Source organism: Polypterus senegalus, chromosome 1 (genome assembly GCF_016835505.1).
Source record: "Polypterus senegalus isolate Bchr_013 chromosome 1, ASM1683550v1, whole genome shotgun sequence".
Lineage (NCBI taxonomy): Eukaryota > Metazoa > Chordata > Cladistia > Polypteriformes > Polypteridae > Polypterus > Polypterus senegalus.
In genome coordinates, this window is record NC_053154.1 from 29352367 (window position 1) to 29375103 (window position 22737).

The 22737-nt window shown below is 35.7% G+C and overlaps 2 gene segments (V, D, J or C); both read right to left on the reverse strand.

Moving 5' to 3' along the window:
• Positions 1–8606: 8606 nt before the first annotated feature.
• LOC120522842 lies at positions 8607–9940 on the reverse strand. The segment is given in 3 exon segments: positions 8607–8848; positions 9394–9762; positions 9871–9940. Coding segments are annotated over 3 exon segments (657 nt in total).
• Positions 9941–21839: 11899 nt separating this feature from the next.
• On the reverse strand, positions 21840–22301 carry LOC120523716. The segment is given in 2 exon segments: positions 21840–22139; positions 22219–22301. Coding segments are annotated over 2 exon segments (324 nt in total).
• Between the last annotated feature and the right edge of the window lie 436 nt (positions 22302–22737).

Below are 22737 nucleotides of genomic sequence, written 5' to 3' on the forward strand. Positions count from 1 at the left end.
AAGGTGCCATCCTCTTCATGCTTTATGTTGATTCCTAGGTAATATGTCACGCTCCCAAGGTCTTTAATATCAAAGTGTTGGTTGAGTACTGCAGTAAATTTTGCAACGTTCTCATCCTTTTTGTGAGCAATTATCAAATCATCCACATAGAGCAAAAGATACATCCATTCTTCATTTATACATTTAGAGTATAAACATGGATCAGCTTTGCTTCGTGTGAATCCTTCATCTATCAGAACTTTGTTTATTTTTGAGTTCCACGCTCGAGCTGATTGCTTAAGTCCATAGAAGGATTTTTGCAAACAAGGTGCTCTTCTCCATTTGTAATATATCTTTCTGGTTGTGTCATATACATATACAGTGGGATGCAAAAGTTTGGGCAACCTTGTTAATAGTCATTATTTTCCTGTATAAATCGTTGGATGTTATGATAAAAAATGTCAGTTAAATATATCATATAGAAGACACACACACAGTGATATTTGAGAAGTGAAATGAAGTTTATTGGATTTACAGAAAGTGTGCAATAATTGTTCAAACAAAATCAGGCAGGTGCATAAATTTGGGCACCACAGAAAATAAATGAAATCAATATTTAGTAGAGCCGCCTTTTGCAGAAATTACAGCCTTTAAACGCTTCCTGTAGGTTCCAATGAGAGTCTGGATTGTGGTTGAAGGTATTTTGGACCATTCCTCTTTACAAAACATCTCTAGTTCATTCAGGTTTGATGGCCTCCGAGCATGGACAGCTCTCTTTAACTCACACCACAGATTTTCAATTATATTCAGGTCTGGGGACTGAGATGGCCATTCCAGAACGTTGTACTTGTTCCTCTGCATGAATGCCTTAGTGGATTTTGAGCAGTGTTTCGGGTCGTTGTCTTGTTGAAAGATCCAGCCCCGGCGCAGCTTCAACTTTGTCACTGATTCCTGGACATTGGTCTCCAGAATCTGCTGATACTGAGTGGAATCCATGCGTCCCTTAACTTTGACAAGATTCCCAGTCCCTGCACTGGCCACACAGCCCCACAGCGTGATGGAACCACCACCATATTTTACTGTAGGTAGCAGGCGTTTTTCTTGGAATGCTGTGTACTTTTTCCTCCATGCATAACGCCCCTTGTTATGCCCAAATAACTCTATTTTAGTTTCATCAGTCCAGAGCACCTTATTCCAAAATGAAGCTGGCTTGTCCAAATGTGCTTGAGCATACCTCAAGCGGCTCTGTTTGTGCTGTGGGCGGAGAAAAGGCTTCCTCTGCATCACTCTCGCATACAGCATCTCCTTGTGTAAAGTGCGCGAATGGTTGAACGATGCACAGTGACTCCATCTGCTGCAAGATGATGTTGTAGGTCTTTGGTGCTGGTCTGTGGGTTGACTCTGACTGTTCTCACCATTCGTCGCTTCTGTCTATCTGATATCTTTCTTGGTCTGCCACTTTGAGCCTTAACTTGAACTGAGCCTGTGGTCTTCCATTTCCTCAATATGTTCCTAACTGTGGAAACAGACATCTTAAATCTCTGAGACAGTTTTCTGTATCCTTCCCCTAAACCATGATGGTGAACAATCTTTGTCTTCAGGTCATTTGAGAGTTGTTTTGTGACCCCATCTTGCTACTCTTCAGAGAAAATTAAAGGAGGAGGGAAACTTACAATTGACCCCCTTAAATACTCTTTCTCATTATAGGATTCACCTGTGTATGTAGGTCAGGGGTCACTGAGCTTACAAAGCCAATTTGAGTTCCAATAATTAGTTCTAAAAGTTTTGGAATCAATAAAATGACAGCGGTGCCCAAATGTATGCACCTGCCTGATTTTGTTTGAACAATTATTCCACACTTTCTGTAAATCCAATAAACTTCATTTCACTTCTCAAATATCACTGTGTGTGTCTTCTATATGATATATTTAACTGACATTTTTTATTGTAACATTCAGCGATTTATACTGGAAAATAATGACTATTAACAAGGTTGCCCAAAATTTTGCATCTCACTGTATCTCCTCTTTAATATTGCCATTAAGAAAGTCTGTCTTGATATCATGATGTTTCGCAATCATTTTCCTTTGTGCTGCCACTGTCATCAAAGTTCTAACAGTACTGGAGCAAAAGTAGCATCATAATCCTCGACAATTGTTTATGATTTCCCTTTAGCAGCTAATCTTGCCTTGTGCCTAACATTGCCTGCAGAGCTATATTTTGCTATGAAAACCCATTTAGATCCAATTGCATACTTGCCTTGAAGTAGCTCTGACAGTTGCCATGTCTGAAGATCAATAAGAGATTCCATTTCTTCATCGGTAGCTCTAATCCACATTTGTATCTCATGTGCTGGTAGTTTTTGCAATGCATCTCATGAACATTGCTCAAACTGTAGTGTTGTGCGAGCTACATATGAAAGATGTTTAGCTGGAATACCTTTATTACTCCGTGAGGATGTTCTAACTGAAGTCACTTGTGGTTCAGCATCTTCTTTTTCCATATAGGAACATTCTGCATTAATTTCTATTTCTGTTATTTTGTTCTTGTAGCACTGATGTGAGTTTTTCCACAGTATGAACTGTACAGAGAGGTTTCATCAATAATTATACTTCTGCTGACTGTTATCTTGTTTGTGTCTTGATGTAGTATTCTGTACCCCTTTTGGACTCACTGTACCCCACAAGTATACCTTCTTTTCCACAAGCATCCCATTTGTACGTTTTTCCTTTGCAATATGCACATAGGCTTTACTTCCAAAAATTCTGAAATGGCTCAAATCTGGTTTCATTCTGTTTCAAACTTCATATGGGGTTTTCTCAGGTGATTTTCCTGGTAAGCGGTTTTAGAGGTTGCACGCTGTCATAATTGTCTCTCCCTAAAATGTTTTTGGCATGTCAGCATCAAAAAGCATGCACTTTCCACTCTGATTTCCATGCTGATTTTTCCACTTTCCATGCTGATTTTGTCACCTATCAATGTTTTTTATACATCACAGCAGTTTTTCAAATTGTAATAACTCCTTTATAACTCCACTTTTTCATGCAATTATTTACTTCATAATTAACTTTATTTAATTTGGCATAAATGTGCTTACCATCAAGACTACCAGTCTAGTTCATATTCTAAACTCCAATATTTAATGTTCTTCCTGAATCAGGAGGAACACAAACCTGACTTTTAGTTCAAGATAAGATTCTAACAATAACCGGCTAATGTTAATTAGCCTCATACTAGCAGATGTTAAATAATGTTTTCCCCAACTCTTTGCAACCCCGTGGTACTGACTAAATAGATGATAGCTTAGCTGATAATATACTGCAGAATACGTAGGTTCTGTTGTAGTGTGCTGCAAGCTTGGGGTGATCCCTTGTTGATCCAGTCTTAATATATTTTTGAATCTCCTCTGTGACTTAGTATTTGTAAACTTTAGTTTTTACTGCCTTATATTTGTCATATGGTCGAGTCAATGTTACATTTTGTAATAATAATGTCTAGCTTAACTCTGACCCTGACTATGATCCCTACACAAACCCTGGTCCTTTGACTCGTATTCAAGAAGATTGCAGACACTTGTTGACTCTTGGAATCACAGTTTAAACTTACATCCCCTTCACCCTGAATGCTACTAAAACAAAGGGTGCTTTTTCACAAACAGAGGGGAAAAGCAGTTTTCAATGACAGCTGTCCTATGTAACCTGGACTACCTAAAAAAAAGAATAAACCACAAAGTTTTAGTAAAATTTTAATCCTTGTGCTAACACATATATTATGTAACTATTCACTAAAAATTTTCCATCCTGATTTGCCTAACATGTCCAGCATAAGCCTAATCATCAGCTCTGTAGTGTATAGGCTCCTATAACATACTATAACCGTTCTTCTTTTCAGGGGCTCATAACTGATGTAAATGGAAGGCTGTTACCAAGCATTAACAGAAATTTCTAAAACTTTGTATTATACAAAGCATCCTGAGTACCAAAGAGCCTGTTGATGAAAATGCGGTTTTAACCTGAACAAGATAACTGTTTTCTATTCAACATAAAATGTTTAGTAAAGAGAGACTAAATACAATTTATAACAAAAATGGAATACCGATGGACGGCTGAATAACCAAGGAAATCCAATTTACCTTGAAGTGCCACAGAGTGTTTTACAAATAATCTCCTACAACCGTAGTTCTCAAACTGTGGGGATGGCGAAGTAACAAAAAGGGGGCGCGAAGATGTGAAAAAAAAGAAAAGAATCAAAAATATGAAAAATACATCTATTGAACCCAAAACAAAATAACTTAAACTACATTCTGATACTAGAAAAATAAATATTTAGTTAGATAAAAGTTGATAAAAGTTAAGTAGTTATAATAAAATATGCATCTATGGTATATCATTAATTTTAAAAAAAGGACATATCGGTATTAGTGGGATGCTTTCAAAAAAACGTTAGGGAGTGCTATTAAAACTTATGAAAACTCTGTTCGCAAAAAAAAAAAAAGATATGATAGAAGATATCAGATGTCTCCAGTTCCTACCCAGTTCCTTTAGGGGCTATTATCATTTAAAATGAGTACAGAAATTAAAGCTATATGCTATGTTTGGGGTGGATGTGATCAGAAAGGCTAGGATGATTCTAAAGATCATTCAGGAAAACTTTTGGAAAAAATGGGCAGAACTCTTTTGGAAACAAGGATTTTTCTTATGTTTTAAAATTGGACCTTTACAAAGATGCTTTTAGATGCTTTATTTTCTAAAGATGCTTTATTTTCATGTTAAAGCAACTGGTCATTTTATGTGGCTACTGAAAATGTTTCGTTTGTTTTCCCAGGTAACAAAATACATCTAGCAATACCAGGTTGTGTGGCGTTCAGTGCTTTTGTTTTATGGCACTGTGTATTTGACCTATAATACTTTTCTCATGCCTGTTATGGAGCTCTGTCTAATTACCTGAAGTTACAGGAATTGGGAAGTGATGAACTATTTTGGTAAGAATATGTGTTAAGGTCTACATAAGAGAGAGTATAAAGGGCAAAAGTGTCACCCTAGGGCCCTAGCATGACAAAACAAAAATCATAACTGGGCTTTTCTGTTTTTAACTTTTTAATTAAAAATAGTGAAATGTTTTCCAGTTATCACCTGTGTTAATAGAAATAGTTTTTTGAGTAGACAGAAAATCTCAATTTTGTGCTAGTGTAACAACAGTGAGTGCTTTTACATGCACGTACAAAACAGGGATAAGGTGAGTAACCTGTCTAAAGTAGAAACCTGCTTTCTTAAATCTCCGTTTAAATGCACAAGTGTATTTACAGAGTTTTCCTTTGTCAAAAAGCTCCTATGTTATAAAAATGAGCTAAGGAAAAAAATTTAATTATCACTGTCCGCAGCAAATCCTAAAACACACGTGGAATCTGTCTATCTTGTGCAGTGTGGGATTACTTTTAAAAATAACTTAATTATATTACTCACACGTCTAAAATCACCCGGCCTTTGGGAGTCTACTATTCCGTATTAAAATAATTACTTTTCATTTAGAGAAATGAATGAAAACACAGTTGCCTTATGTCTATTAAGCATTCGCTTCGATATATGCTCCTGGATCCCGTTCATCATTGGAGGCTATCTCCAACCGGTTGTAACAAATGAGAGTTTATAAAAAACGGCACCCTTCTGTACGTAGTTCAGAATACCGACCTCTTACTACGCCAAAGCTGATACACAACCGGCCTGCGCTTTTAAACCATGCCTGAATATTCTCAGAGAAGAGGCTCCGTTTGAATTTTCAGACGCTGAGACAAAAACTACTTGATTGTAAAGCCCGTTTCGGTATGAAAAAGCTAATATTGTTTGCTTCAGTCCTATGAATTTGTACATTAATCGTCGTTCACGCAGATACATATAAATGCTGCATCTTATATTATTCGCACTCGTGCGCCTACACACGAGTGCGCGCACGCACGCACTTGAGAATAAACTTGGAAATTATTCATAGTAAGGATAAAATATAAGGGTTCATCCAACCGTTTTCTAAAAACATACTTGTTTGGCGCATATAATAATCAAAAATATGCCATACCGTGATCCTTGATGTTTCCGACGAGATTCGGTGTCCTCTTTCAGTATTAAAGGCCTGCTGAGTAATGGACCGGTCTGAACACTTATTTATATACCCAAAAAAGCGGTATTCAGATCCTATTAGCAAATTTCACTTTCCGTCATGTGCACTTGCATCACCCAAGCCAAAATAGAGGGATGAATTTGGCACAACACTGGGATTTTTCTGTTTCCGTGGTACTTCTGTGCAACACACATATGCCGTTACTCATACATTATATCGATCCAAAAATTGAGTTAAATAGTTATTTCTGTTTTTAGAAATTAAGAAAATGTTTTTGTGGCTGGGTTTGTGGAGATCTCACGAAGGAGTCTTTGGGTTTGAAGGCCAATGCCTGATTAAAACTAAATGTTTTCCTATAAGAATTCTTGTCACTTAACTGGCCACTATATATGTGCTGATTTACTCTCTCTCTCATTATTAGTCACCAGAAGACAAAAGCACATGCCAACACAAAGATACAAATGGCAAGCATACAAAATCTTTAACGAAATAAAACAATACTGTTATAAAATAATGCAATCACAATTGCAATAAAATATTGCATTTAAATATTTTGGAGCACAAAGCTGGAATGAGCTTCTGTTCAATTCTGTCTACAATGTCAATGAATGCCTATGCCAATTGATATTGTTATGAAGTAAAGAGTTCCTAAGCACGCAAAGACTAAATGATTATTCAAAAAGCCCACTAGAGGCGGTAAAATCATTAAAACCCACCTGGTCACACAATGAAAACAAAGTACTTTTATATATAAAAAGTTAATATCCTCAAAAAATGCTCTGTAACCAAATAAACTAAGAGGAGCACAAAAGGCAAAGAAGGCAATGCCATCAAAATAGGTAATCCAAAAAAACAATTATAATCCTAATACAAATCCAAGTCAAAAACAGAGCAACAGAATAATACTACACACAGAACATAAAAAAAGATACATAGAAACTAAATGCACAATAATATTAATATAAAAAATGAACACAACAGACATGAAAGGGACATTTGAACTCCAGCCCGTGGAAGAACCCTGGCTAAAATATACCAGATATAATACCACATCTTTCTTTCTTTCTTACAATGGACTATAGGCAAGAATAGAAGCAGTTATGAAAAGAGATCAATAAAGTAAATTATTGTTAAGTGATAAAGAAAAAGAAAATGGCTGATTAAGTGGACTTTTTTCTTCCCTGCTTTTATGAATAAGCAAATTGGCAGAGATTACTATAACTTTAGCCATCTCCTTCTGCATGTTGTTGTGCTGTGTATAAATGAACTCAAACACATGGTAGGTGTGAAGAACAAATCTTCTTCTGAAAACTGTCTCCTTGTGTGTACGTGTGTTTAGTTTCCCTCACATATTTCAAATTTTCCACTATTCTTTGGACTTGTTTGGCTTTCATTTCATGGTCATGTCAATGTTTGGTTGTAAATATTATAATGCCACTGAAGTTAAATGCAAAATAAAATGAAAATGCTATACAAGGAGGCACAGACATGACATTTTAATCTAATATAACAAACTATACCTGGAAGTTCACCTTCTCCACTTTTGAGGCACCACTCATCCAAAGCCTTTTTCCTGTCACTGCGTGCTACTCCTGGGATTACTGGTCCATTAAAAAGAATCTCGGTCCAAATCTGTGTCCGAATTAACACTTTTGCAAGCCTACTTCCTAACATGACATAGTCTTGTTTAAGTATGGCCATGTTACTTGTGGTCCCAATTGTCAAGGCAATAATATTTTTACTTTTTAAACATAGGAGTTACACCGGCATGTACATCATCATGTACAGTAGTATACCATTATAATTGCATAGGACCAGAAAGTCATTCATAAATTGATAACAGAGTTACTTCTTGTTTTATTTTACATAAATGATTTAGTTTAAAAAATATACCTAGGAAATGAATTACAATCTGCAGAGACAGTAAATTAGCAAAGGTTAACTTCAAACAAAAGGAAAGGTGAAAGCCTAGATGGTATGATGACACTGTGTAGTTGAGACACCGAATGAAAGCAAGGTTTATGCTTTTCTTGTATTTATTTTTCTACTTTGCATTCACTCTTTTCTGTATCCTTCAATAGTCACACCATTTTTGAATTTGTTTAAGCTCCTTGGCATCTTTCTGAGGTTTATGTATCACTTTCTGGTCATATGAGCAATTCAAAACAACAAAGAGAATGCGGCCAGAAGCCAATCAGATCAATGCAACCAATAGCTGTAGGCAGGGTTAAGGTCACATGTCAGCATTCTTCTGTAGTTGACAAGAGGATAAGATATGTTTGGCTGCAATGTTTGAGAGCAAGACAATCATTTATCCAAATTTTTGTGAATTTTTTTTGGGGGTTTGCTGTACATCTTACATATGTAGAAATGTGTGTCTGTGGTAACAATGATAAAGTTTCTCATTTTGTTTTCTAGTAGTAAACATGGCCACACCATGATTAGCATCAAACAAGAGCAGTGAGCAGTGATCTACTTTCAATGGGCTGTAGGTTTATCAGGTACTGAAACCTTCTTCAGTTCATCAGAGAAATGGTATGGACTTGCACAGTGTTGTCGTCAGTAGTGGATGTTGATGGGTGCCACACTCCTTCTTCTGGTTTAACACTTGTCAAACCATTTTTGAACTTCTCTAACCATTTGTAAATGCTCAACCGTGGTAAAACACTGTCTCTATATTGTGCAGAAGACCTTCTATAGATTTCGGCCCCTGGTACACATTCAACCCATAAAAAGTGGTTCACTGCTCCCTGTTCTTCTTTGGAACAAACAAGAGAGCAGAATGGCCAAGTTTACACCAAGAAAATAACAAGAGAAACTGACTGATCAAGGTCGAAACTTTACCACCTTGACAGATATATGATGTTCCCATATGTACACGAGAAAAGCTATACAGCCAACCCAAACAAAATTATTATAAAAAATCAGATAGTTATTGACTTACCCTCATGTCAATAAAAAATACATATGTATTCTTTTGATTAAAAAATTAGCATGGCCACAAAACAGTACACTTTTATAAAAGTTTACCCCAGAAGCAAAATCACCCTGTGGCACTGCAATGAGAGAGAAGGAATAGGGAGCTGACAGTAAGCCACTTGAAGTCTTCTAGCCAAACAAATGTCATTGACTGAATACCCCAAGAGACTGCTGGTATTTGAAACTTCTTATGTAAGGCAGGCCATCAAGACTGTTGCCTTGGCCATCAGTTGTCCTTGAATAGATAGATATTTCTGAAGTTCATTACTTTTCTAGTATCACTTGTTGCCTTAAGAATAATATTCATTTTAGTTACAAAAGTACCTTTTAACAGCAGAAACAAAAATGTTCTATTTTTGTCAGACAGGAAAGTGCTTTGCCTCACTGTGCGTGCACAATAATACACCGCAGAATCCTGTGTCTGAAGATTGTTTATTTGTAAGAAGAATGTGCTGCTGGAAATATCCATTGAGGCTACAGAACGTCCACTGATAGTGGAGGAATAGTACTTTGAGCTACTTTCATCATAATAGCTGGCCAGCCATTCCAGTCCTTTACCAGGTGGTTGTCGGATCCAGCCTTTCCACCAGCTTTGGATTGTAAACCCAGACACCTGGCAGGAGAGCCTGATGCTTTCACCTGGCTTAGCAAATACAGTGCTGGGCTGAGTCAGCGTAATGCTGGATTGAGCTCCTGTGAAAGAAACAGAAGACATTAGTGGGTATAAAATAAAGAAGACACATTAGTAGATAAGAAATAAGCAGGCGTAAGAAATTGTTGAAAAATAAGATCTTACTTTACCTGAAAATATAAAAATCAGGCACAGTAAGGTTAGTGAATGCTTCATTGTGTGAAGTTATCTAATTAGCTCACTTTGAAATACATTTGGCTCCCCAGACCAATGCATGTTTTATTCACAGCTAAAACCTTTTGCATACTTTTACATTATGCAAAATAACAAAGTGATTGCACACATTTAAACTTTTCCAGTACTAAGGGTTTTTAATACATTGACTTTTGATAAGATTTAAAAGAAACATATTGTTTTAAGTAACCTTTTCAACTACTTTATTTACTGATTTATGAATTCCACCATTCCACTTTCTAGTTAGCTTATCCAATTAAGCGGGAAAACTCCAGTCAATTACAGATCCCACTCACACACACACAAACAAACACCCATTAAGACTGGGACAGTTATGGGTCACCAATTCATACATGTTTAAATTTGTGGGAGGAAAGCAAATTTACTTGTTGCACAAACCATGCAGATACTGGGAGAACAAACACACTCTGACTGAGTCAGGAATTGTGAGGCAACAGCCTTAACTCTGCACTATACTCTAATGGCTTCCTCTGGTTTATATTTTTTATGTTTTAATTAATTATGTTTTATTTTAATATTTTTTAAGAGCAGGAAAAGGAAACAATATGTGGGTGTAGTAATTGACAGTTTTCTATTGCACTCCGCTATGGTAAAACACATTAAAATTATATTATATTTTACATGACTAACAAAAGCAACTTCACATTTTGATGGGGCATAATTACTTTTATTGTAATATAAATAAAATATAAATAAAAATACTGAAAAATCCAAAATTCAAAAGTACCTCCCGCCCCTTTAGTCTTTAGGTATTTATTTGGTAGCTAACCCTTTTGCAGCAACTTCAGCCCCGAGTTTGCATGTTCCAATTTCCATATTATATATCTTCCCAATCTTCATTGCTCAGTTGTTCTGGCTGTTGCAGGCTACTCCCATATATTTTCTTTATGCTTTTAAATGACATGAAAAGCCATGGATGTGAATACTTTCAAATACCTGTATACATTTTTCTATTTTGCATTTTTATTTTATTTTCTTTTACAATAAAAATCATTTCCCATGGAATTGTTAACTAAGCTTTGATAACCATTCATAAAATGCAGTTTTGCTGTAAATGTTTTGATACAGCAAATTATTGTAGCTGTATACGTTTCAGGTGACTGTTGTCTATACCCAAAGTGTGTCACTATAACATATGTGCAAGGAAGAAGTTAACTTCAGTGTGTGACCAGTTCATCCATCCATCCTGCTATATCCTAACTACAGGGTCACAGGGGTCTGCTGGAGCCAATCCCAATCAACACAGGGTGCAAGGCAGGTAACAAACCCTGGGTGGGGTGCCAGCCCACCGCAGGGCACACACACCCCAAACACACACTAGGGACAATTTAGAATCACCAATGCACCTAACCTGCATGTTTTTGGACTGTGGGAGGAAACCTCACACAGACATGAGGAGAACATGCAAACTCCACGCAGGGAGGACACGGGAAGTGAACCCAGGCCTCCTAACTGCGAGGCAGCAGCGCTACCCACTGCACCACCGTGCCGCCCCGTGACCATAGGCTTAATGTTTTATGTATTTGCCAAAATGTACTTAATATGAATTAGGAGTAAAGAGGTATATTGTACATTGTATTTTTATTTTTTCTCTCAAAAAGATAATTTGTAACGATAAAAGTTCTATATTCAGTCCCTGTACCTGTTACAATTTTGTCAATTTTTTCCTGAAGCATAGCCTTTTGTTTTTTGGACTTCCTCATTTTTTCTAAGGTTTTGAATGCTGCTATTTCTTCTTTGTATTTATTTACTTGGCTGCCACCTTTATCCAAGGTGAAACATTTGATATACAATTGGATACATTTCTTTCAGGTTTATGGATATATTCTGTTTCTTTGGTAGTGACATCTGGCATATGATCTAAGCACTTCTTTGTAAAGGTAGCACTGGGATACAAGAAAGTTGTTAAGGAATCAACAAAATTCAACCAAATTGAGTGGAATGACCAGGAGAGGAGTCACTTAAAGAGAAAAGAGATTGTAGCCAGAAAATTAAAAGAGTTTCAAAACAAAATCATGCCAAAGAACTGTAATCAAAAACAGGAATAATAAGTCATAAGCCATGAAGTCAAAAAAGTAAATAAAGCAAGCAAATGTCCAAAGTTTTTATTTAAATCCATCAAATTTGTATAATTATGTGTCTTTTGCAGAAGTCTTTATACTGTATTGCCAATGAGGTAATTTGCACAACCTCCTGGACTGCAAAATGACTACTGTGACACAAAATGGCGACAACTAGAAGTAAACAAAAACATGGATGAACCATTTAAAAATAAATGTTTTATATTTATACAAAACAAATATGCAAACATAAGGAGTAAAACAGAGAAATAATCGTGATACTGTTTACTTGACTGATATTTTACTGTATATAGTCACATAAACACTGTCACAGTGAGTCTCTTATGCGGATTATGTTACAGGGGAGTGGAATAGTTATTCATGCAGTCTCTCTGTAGAGTAGAGGAACAACATCTGGAAGAAACCTGATGTCACTTCCATTCCAAACACTGACCTCCAAAGATGAAGAACAGACAACAGGAACTGTCATTTGACCAAGGGAGCAAGAGATGGACACTCATGTTGTTTCTCTTGGCTCAATTAGAGAACATCAACACGTTAAAAACTACATACTTTGAAACAACCCGTTTGTGAAAAAAAAGTAATCTCTGGTTGGTGCATTCTTATTTTATTTTTGTTCATATATTTACTATATATGTATATAGTAAATTTTTACCTCTAAAAAGATCTTTTTTTTCATGGAGGAGCAGACAACGAGAGTTTGGAACTGTATAAATGAAATACCACTTCACATAAAACAAATGTAGACAATCAAAACATTCTTAGGCGAGTTCAATGTAGTGTGATTCTGTAAAGGAGACCTTATATTTGGCTTAACATCTGAGATATATAACTTAGATCATATACAGGAAGGCACAGTTCTTCAAAAGAAGCTGGATTTAAAATTGTGAATTTAATTAGATTTTTTGCAAAGGGGTGTAACATTTTGATTTTTTTCTAAGAAATCTTTTAATATGTTTTTATAATAAAGGCAGTGCTTGGATTAGATGTATCTAAATTTCCTGTAAATATACTTTAAGCTAGTCAACTGCAGTTTTTTTTTCAGGAGTGTCCTTAATTTCCATTCAGTGCACACAGGGAAACCCGAAGAGAGATAGATTAAATTAATCATGTTACTTTTATAATAATTTTGACATGGATGAACATGAAAAGAGGGACTGGTAAATTTAAAAGTAGTCTTTGTAAATTGTGATTTATGATGCAGTGAAATTTTTTCTGCATTTTTTACTGATGTAATGACAGTGCAGGAGCAATTAATTCAACCAAAGTCTTATTGCATTGGTGGTTAAGTCCGTTATAACTTAGGGAAGGGTAAGCAATTAAGAAAAATGTGTAACTGAAAGTTAGTGTACCCATACAAATTGAGCAATCAAACCATTGCTGTGTTTCTTTACTGAGAAAACAGAGTTGGAATGGGTGTATTCAGAAATAAATGAAAATATCCTCTACAAACCAGCAAATATTTAACAAAAGTGGCTGTGATCATCTCCCTCTGAAATTGTAATGTTGATTGGAAAACTTTGTTCAATTCATATACAATAACTGTGACACAAATCTTTTAGCAAAATGTGTCAGCTTGGTAGCATTTATTAGTGGGCTTTGGCACATTTTATAGTTTATGAAGAGACTCCTGTAAAAAAAAATAATACCCCTATTCGTACTCTGTAGAATGTTGAGGCAGCACATATAAAGGAATGGTGAATTTAAATGATCACTTCATTAAAATGATCAATACAGGGTGAAGGATATAAGATATAGTTGAATAAGGTGGAGCATTGATGTGACATTAATAAAATAATCAGTAATGAAGGGCATTAAAAAATTATGATTCTTTCTTAGAAAGCTTTTAAAGTAGAAAAATGTACACTCATTTATGCTTTATAAGCATTTTCTTACTCTATTGTGTAAAGTCTTTTGGCAGAAAAAGGCTTGGGGATGGCCACCCTGTATACTGAAAAATAGGCAGCAAAAATAAAGAACATATTTCTTTACAATCAGATTTCAAAATGGAACTTACTAACAAGGACGTTCTGTCATATATATAATTGCAGAAGCAGGAAAAGGTGGAGTCAGGGAGGCCGGAAAAGGAAGTGATGTCTGTAGAGGTGGGTTCAGGACTGGATAGGACATCATTAAGGGGTGCTGGAGGTGACGTCATCAGTAGGAGTATCAGAGGTGAAGCTACTGGAAGGTACAGTCTTCAGTCAGTCTGCAGAGGGACAAAAGTAGAGATCCAACTGAGAAATTATACTATTTGAGCATGTAAACTATCTCCCATAGCTCACTCTTCACACATTTTTAGAAGAAGCCATTTCTTTTATTTGAATAAAGAGAGGAGAAGACTATACCTGCACCATAAGACACAAAGCAGGAGGCAACATTGGATGGCATTCCAGTCATTGAAAGACCACACAAAGGCACACACTTTCCCATTCAGTCAAGCCCAGATAAGTTATAGAAGCCATTTTTACCTGACCTTCACATCTTTGAGAAAAACAATGGGGTACAGAAGGAACATACACAAGTGTTGCAGACATTTCATTTTAGTGAGTGATGTAATCCATTATTGTATTTTTCCTAGTAGTTTGTGCTATTGTATTGTATTCCTGAGGTGGCAATGATAGATTGGTCATCTAGCACTGTGAAGAGGATTACTTGTCTTCTGTTTTGTGTTTTGTATTTACCCTGTTTTTTGACATCCATTGCATACTCAACCTACCTGGAAAGAAGTCTCTCTCTAAATTGCCTTTTCCAAGATCTCTTCCATTTTTTTTCTACAAGGGTCTATTTTTTGGGAGCTTTTTCTTGTCTTCTTAGGGAGTTAAGGTTTGGAGGCTGTCAAAAAACAAGCCCTGTTAAAGCCCATTGTGGCACTGTATAAGAAATAAATTGTTGTTGTTGCAGACAATGACCGGGGAATCAGCACTCAACTTGGTCACTGCCTCGCTGCTGCTATGGAAGGTATAAGATACTGTAGTATTTTTGAATTATCGGCTCAAACATTATCTATGCTTCATTTTGAAGAATTTCAAAATGTATGATGAAAAAAGTCTTCTTCCAAGTGATTGACTATTAAGATCTGCAAAAATGTATCTTATTAAAGTAAGACAAGTTAAATGTTTTTAAACTTGAGAAATTCCTGAATTTAAGACATTACTGGAAAAATGCTCCAATAATTAAACATATTCAGTATATATATGTTCAAAATAAACTGTAGAGGGTGCTCTACTGCTGCTGCCTCACAGTTAGGAGACTCGGGTTCGCTTCCCGGGTCCTCCCTGCGTGGAGTTTGCATGTTCTCCCCGTGTCTGCGAGGGTTTCCTCTGGGCACTCCGGTTTCCTCCCACAGTCCAAAGACATGCAGGTTAGGTGCATTGGTGATCCTAAATTGTCCCTAGTGTGTGTTTGGGGATGTGTGTGTGTGTGCCCTGCAGTGGCTCCAGCAGACCCCCGTGACCCTGTAGTTAGGATATAACGGGTTGGATAATGGATGGATGGATAAACTGTAGATATGCGTCTCGTGAGTTGAACACTTGTTCCTGTGGTTTTGTGGGTTTTTGTAGCTGGGGAAACAATGCTTCTATCAAAATAAACTCTCTGAGCACAAAAGTTGTTTAGGTTTTACTCCCCAATGGGAGTTTTTTTGAATATTTTTCAGTTTTTGTTATGAATGACGCTACTCTTCACTTACTGTGCGTCCTTTGCACAGTAATACTTGGCAGTGTCTGTGGTCTGTAGGTTCTTCATGTTTAAATACAGCAAGCTGTTAGAGTCATCCCTGCTGATGATGAATCTTCCCTGAACAGATGATGCATACCACTGGCTACCACCACCACCATTGCTTATTCCTGCCACCCATTCCAGTCCTTTACCGCGAGGCCGACGAATCCAGTACATGTAGTAGCTGCTGAATGTGAAACCAGAAGCCATACATGACAGCCTATGTGTCTGTCCTGGCAGTTATTTCAGTGTGAACACCTACAAAGGGAAGATAAAGAAAATAAAATTTGATGTAACAATACCCAGCCTGCCCTATATTTTCATTGTGTTGAAGTACTTACCAAAAATGCACATTGCAAATAAAATCAACTGTATAAGCCTCATATTATAAAATAATTCAGCTTTACTGTTATTAGGAGGACTGTATTGCTGTTTGTCTAAATTTCACAGACTGCACTAGAACAGAATAAATAGCAGACAGAGCTTTGCATGCATTTAGGAAGAGGTGGGTTAGATGAACCACATGATATTACTTCTCTGGAAACCCCCTTATATAAGAATTTCCCACCCTTATTGTCATTTCACAGAAAAAAGTCCTGATAAAAGCATACATATTTAACTTCAATAGTTTATCTGATCCTAGTATGAATTCATCTGACCAAACAAAAACTCAGTGGGTACTTGTTTGAAACAGAATCATCCAGCGATCTCATTAAATATCTTACAACATAATGTAACATGACATGTTATTGTTAAACACATATAATCCAGTTCAGGGGAATGGGGGGCAGTGCCTATCCTTTCAGCACTGGGCACAATGCAGGAAACAGAATGGACACGACCCTCGTTCATCACATAGCCTCCTCTACCCAAAACAGGCACAGCTTGGACTCCCCAATCAATTAAACCAGCATGTCTTTCATGATGGTGGAGGAAATCAGATCAAAATCAAATGTTATTTATGAAGCATGTCTTACACTAAACAGCTTTACAGATTTCTGGACCTTAGTTTTCAATTAGCAGATCTAAGACGTCAGTGAAAAGTAAAATTTCTTTGCACTCTAAAAAAAAGAAAAAAAAACTTCCCTGGGCTGGCAGCAGGTAATTAAAATGAGCAAAAAAATTAAAGTGTCTTCCATAAATTTAAAATAATACAGAAGTAACTTTAATTGAAAGATTTAAAAAAATCAGAAGAAGCTTAGATCTCACCAGGTACGACGGTAAGATGGCTAAATAAACAAATGTAAACACTGGAAAAGTGCCTGAATCTCATACAAATTTAGGACGTTTATACCATAAATGAGGTGCTTTAGTAGGGAACATGTTTTTGTCACCAGTGGCTTTGCATATTGAGGTATCCTGCTCCTTGTGATCTGAGTAGATAAGAAGCATTAAATGTCTGTCAAACATTGAGGTCCCAAACCATGCAGTACAACACTAACAGATAACTGAAATTAACAAAAAGAAAATGTAAAGATGACTCAATGGGGCTGTATGTACCTGTACATATTTTCTAGTTTTTGCAGGGTAGCTTCAGCATTTTGAATTTTGAAGTCTGTGAAAGAACATTGAAGAGCAGCCACAAAGCAAAGCTTTATAATAATACAATCTAGAAGTAATAAGGGCATTGACTCATTTTTCAACTTCATGGAGGAAGATCATCTTCCTAAACTTTACAATACTTCTTAAGTGAAAGAAGAAACATTATTTGACTGGAACTGACATAAAGTCCATAAATGATCAGGATACATTCAGTCACCTGGAGTTTCATGGGGAGCTTGGGAAAAGCTACACAAGAGTAATAGAAAATCCTGTTTTACCACCATCTAAGTGAATTTCTGCCTATGTCATTCACCAGAGCAATCGATCGGTAGCAATTTCCTTTTATTTAGGCACAAAATCACTGCAAGAAAACATTTTTACAAAACAGCAACTTATGCTAGATGAAAACCAAAAAACTCTGGGCGCAAAATAACTTACTTTTATTTAAAAAAATCCAAAATGTCCAAAGTGCAAAATAATACCCTAAAGAATCCCAAAATTTTAAGCTAAATCTTATAACAAAACACACATCCGGAGAGAAGAATTATAAAATGCCAAATCTATATTAATAAAACCGTAAAATGATCATGAAAAAATGGCTGAACAAATTTATAATGACATTTTTCATGTGTCTTGCTGATAGATAGGCTAAATGTTGTATCAAAGGGATTATAATGAGAGGGGGCAGCTCAAAAAACCTTTCCAAAAAGAGCTGTTTCTTTCTTTAGTGTGAATAGAAGGCAACTCCAAGAAAATCTTATTGTTAGGCCTGAATTTTTGGCATTGATTCTTGACTGTGAGTATCGGTTTGCACCTCTAGGTATGTTGATTTGGTGTATTAGCATTTTCATAGTATTATAACCCTTGCCTCTATTTCTTGATTGCACCTTCCACCATCCTTCCAATTTAAAATTGTAACACTTATCAATAATGTAAAAGTGCTCATGTCATTTTTCAAGGAGTAGAGCTTTATATATAGGAATTTATCAAGAAATGACAGATGTCAAAAACTGAGAGGCCCCATTATCTAGATTTGCCTAGATTGGAGAAGATTGTCTTGAGCATATTTGTGGCAGATAAAATCTGATATTAGTAACTATAAGGTATTAAATGGTTAAAACGGGAGGTTTGAATACACAATGGAAGGTCGAAAAGTTGAATGTACACCTTATGAGAGCAACTTAGGAGTCATAGTGGACTCATCACTCTCTACATCAAGACAAGAACAGAAGTGATCAAGAAGGCTAATAGGACATTAGGTTATATATATCACAATGTGTGGAGTACAAGTTAAGGGAGGTCATGCTGAAGTAGTATAGCACGCTCACATGGAGTACCGTGTTTAGTTTTGGTCTCCATATTACTAAATAGATGCTGATGCTGATTCCAGGACTCGGAGATATGCACTATTAGCAGAGATTAAAGGAGTTTAAACAAATGGAGATTAAGAGGTGACATGATCAAAATGTTTCAGATTAAGAAGGCAATTAATACAATGTATCTGCAGCTATCACTTTAAAATATATTGCTGAAGAAGAACACATAGACAATGTTAGAAACTTGTTAAGGGTAGATTTCATTAACATGTTGTTCTTCACACAAAGAACCATATCACATGGAATAAATTGCTAAGTAGTGTGGTAGAAAGTACGACTTTATTGGCTTTAATACCTTGACTTTGTGTTATTTTGGAGGATCTAGGTGACGAGCAAAGAAGACAAAACCAAAAGAACTGAAAATAAAACACTTTTTTGGAATGTGGCCCATTCTGTGGGAAAACTAAGAAAATTGGTAAGAAGGTGGGCTGGGTAGTTTAGTCATTTCTAGTGGTGCTCCATCCAGCAGGTCACTCAAGCGAATAAATGATGCCTCCTTCCAGAACGCATGGCGTTTTTTGGTGGCTGGACCAGAAGGGGATGGGTCAAATGCCCTCACTTTTCCACACAGTGAAGAAAGAGAGAGATGACAATGTTACCAGTGGTGCCCCCTCTCATTTCGGTTGGTTATTATGTGTATCAGAAACATTAGCATTAGGCACAATCAACATTTGAGAACATCCCTTGCAGCCTTTCTCCCTCAACAAGTGAAGCCTAGGGTTTTCAGAGTCAGAGCTTGGTTGAGATTTGTCACTGCTGCCAACTGATACTAACATGATGGGACAGGACTAACTGCAAACAACAGAAGAGGGCAGAGGCACAGTATAAACATCATGTGACACTTTGTAATCAGGCCCAGGGTGTCAACAGAGATTTTGTTTATACTTTGCAGTCTCACTTTTTTACGTATCCTCCTTTTGAATGTTTTTCAAAAATGTAGTATGCTTTTAATCTTCTGTAATATCATTCTGGATTGGAAATAGGAAGTCTTATTTAAAGTTAAAACCCCTCACTACTTCTGCTTTTTCCTGAAATGGTGAACCATTATGGAAGAAGAACCAAACACCACTCCTTTCACAACTTCAACCAGTTGTTGCAAGCAAAGTCACAGTGTATCTCAGTGGATAACATAGTGTCTAGTATCACTGTAAAAAATAATGTTTTAAAAGTACTTATAAAAATAAGGCAACAAATTACAAGCAATATTTTTCAGTAGATTTAATATACTGCACTATTGAGTAAATTTAATTTATTAATTTACTCAAATTTACCTAAAATTAATGAGTTTGATTAAATATAAGTAATGACAAAAATGTTTTTATTTTACTCCGATTTTCATTTGAATTACTCAAAAAAAGTGAGTAATAATACAACATTGAACAGTAACGACTGTATAACAAATAAATGCTAAAATTCCATATATCTTTATTTATTTGAACATACACAGATAGTCACAACAACGGAGTTATATTTTCAAAGCAAAATTAAGTCAAATGTCTGAGGATAATTTTTACTGAATTAATGACATTTAAATGTCAATGTGAATTTTCTTTTTTTTTTTAAACTTACACAAAAAGTATATCTCAATCAAATAATGTCCCAGGAATGACAGGCAAAAGGGAAGGGAACATAGAGAGTGAAAGAGTGAAATCCTGAGGCAGATGCCACTCTTCAAACACTTCCTGCATTTACGCCAACATATCCGGTTAAATGAATGGCCGCCTTTTCCACTGCTTTTCAGTATGTGATAGCGAAATTCCTGAAATAAAATAGGACGCAGGAAATCACAACAGTTTTTTTTTTTTGCATCGCTAAATAAATCACAGTGTTAAAAATTAACCAGAAAATACATTACCTATGCAGAACACTAATTAAATAAGAGGTAAAATAATACCGTGAAGGTTAAGAAAATATCTTTTAATGTTCTTTACAAGTTGTAGTTTAGGACAAACGGCATATCATTCTCAAAGTGTCATTTTCTTTTTCTGTGTAAAATAAAAGTTTTAAACGATAAAAAAAAATATGAACATACGTAACTATCCGAGAAATTTGCTTGCTTTCTAAAGCAAATCAACAAGGGAGGTTGTTAAAAAGATGCTACCTTGCTCGTCATGTTTCCCACGTGTAGAGAAAGGTTTTGTGAAAACAACAACTGCTTACGTCTGTAACTTAACGAAATGAAATACTAGTTATTCACTACAGAATATGCTTTATACTTACACATTCGTAGTAAAATAGCTCTTATTATGGATACATGTTACAGCTGAATACGTTGTTGTAAAGACCAAGAAATGAGATTTGAGATGAAGTGCCGTGTCATTAAATTTAACTTAACTTAAATGTGTTCAATTCACAGCATAATTTTTTTTTACTTAGAATAAGTTATAAGAAATGTTTACATTTTAAGAAAAATAATAAGTTAACATTATTCTTATTTTTTTATTGAATTAGAATTAAATAATTAATAAAAAGGGTAAAACCCATTTTTATTAATTAAAGTAATGATTATTTTGCATATAGCTAGCTATTTTTTGTTATTATTTTTCACACATGCAAGATTTAAAGTGTATATAATAGTTATTCTGTTGATAGAAAACTTACAAAGGGATTAGAACATTAATTTATTGTATAGGAAAAAAACGCTTAAAAAACAAATTCTACAAGGTGGGGAGACAAATAACAAAAGGTGGACCGGCATAAAGCCACTTTATGTCCCCCAGCCAAATAAGTAGTTTGTGATACCTATTATGCTGTCTTTCAACTTCACTTGCCCATACTGCCCACAATGAACAAATGTTTCCAATGTGCACACATTTCATATGCCACATTAAAAATCACAGTCCTGGTTAGAGATCCTTTCTATTTTGATCTCCATCTAACAAGCTGCTCACTTCCTTATTATACTGTAATTCTTAAAATATTCTTTCTTTGGAAGATAAACTTGCATGCTTTATTAGTTTTTTGTCCCATATTTCACCATACTTTAGAATTAATATTTGAGATTACTTTTATTTTAAGCATGTACTGGTTTTATAAGACATGTATCAAACATGCTGTAATTGTATGTCTTTCATATTGAAGACCCCCAACCCATCAAAAGCAGAACTAGAAATGTGCTCTTTTTGTATTACAGGGAAATGGTTTCTCTCACAGTGACTTGCCGTGTGCAGTAATACACTGCAGAATCTTATGTCTGAAGATTGTCCATTTGCAGAAAAAATGTACTGCTGGAAACATCCATTGAAGCAATAAAACGTCCCTTAATAGTGGAGGAATAACTGTTCGAGCTACTTTCTTTATGATAGCTGGCCAGCCATTCCAGTCCTTTACCAGGAGGCTGTCGCATCCAAGCTTTCCACCAGTCTTGGATTACAAACCCAGAAATCTTGCAGGAGATCTTGATGCTTTGCCCTGTTTGAGCAAATACAGAGCTGGTTTGGGTCATGGTAATGCTGCTCTGGGCATCTGTAAAATAAAAATAAGACATTAGTAAATATAAAAGAAACTAATTAAAATTAATAATGTTGATGAAATCCTTATTTACCTGAAATAATAAAAATCATATATAATAAAACTAGTGACAAGTTCATTGTGTGAAGCTACCTAATTAGCTGACTTGGAAATAAGACTGGTACAATAAACTCCTTGCACACTAACAGGTGATTTAACAACAATCAGAAGCTTTTGCATATGCTTTTGCATCATACAAAGTAACAAACTGATTTTACATTTAAGCCTTCACACTGCGGTGTTATGTCAATGCTTTTGATTTATGATGTGGTTCAGAAACAAATATGTGTTTTTTGTCATTGATCCTGATAAATTTTAATTTTTCTTTCAGATTTCAAGGTGGCATACTGCCTTTCAGTATTATGTTGGTGATTCAGATGAATTAGTTGGTGCTAAAGTTTAAATTTTTAAATGTTTAAAACACAGAGCTATAATCAGTCCTAAAGTAACATCTTAAAAGGAAATTCTCCTTTTATCCATCCAATTTCTGGCCTCATGTCACTCTACTCTTAAACTTGCCTAATCCAATTCAATGCCAAAGCTGATACTGGCA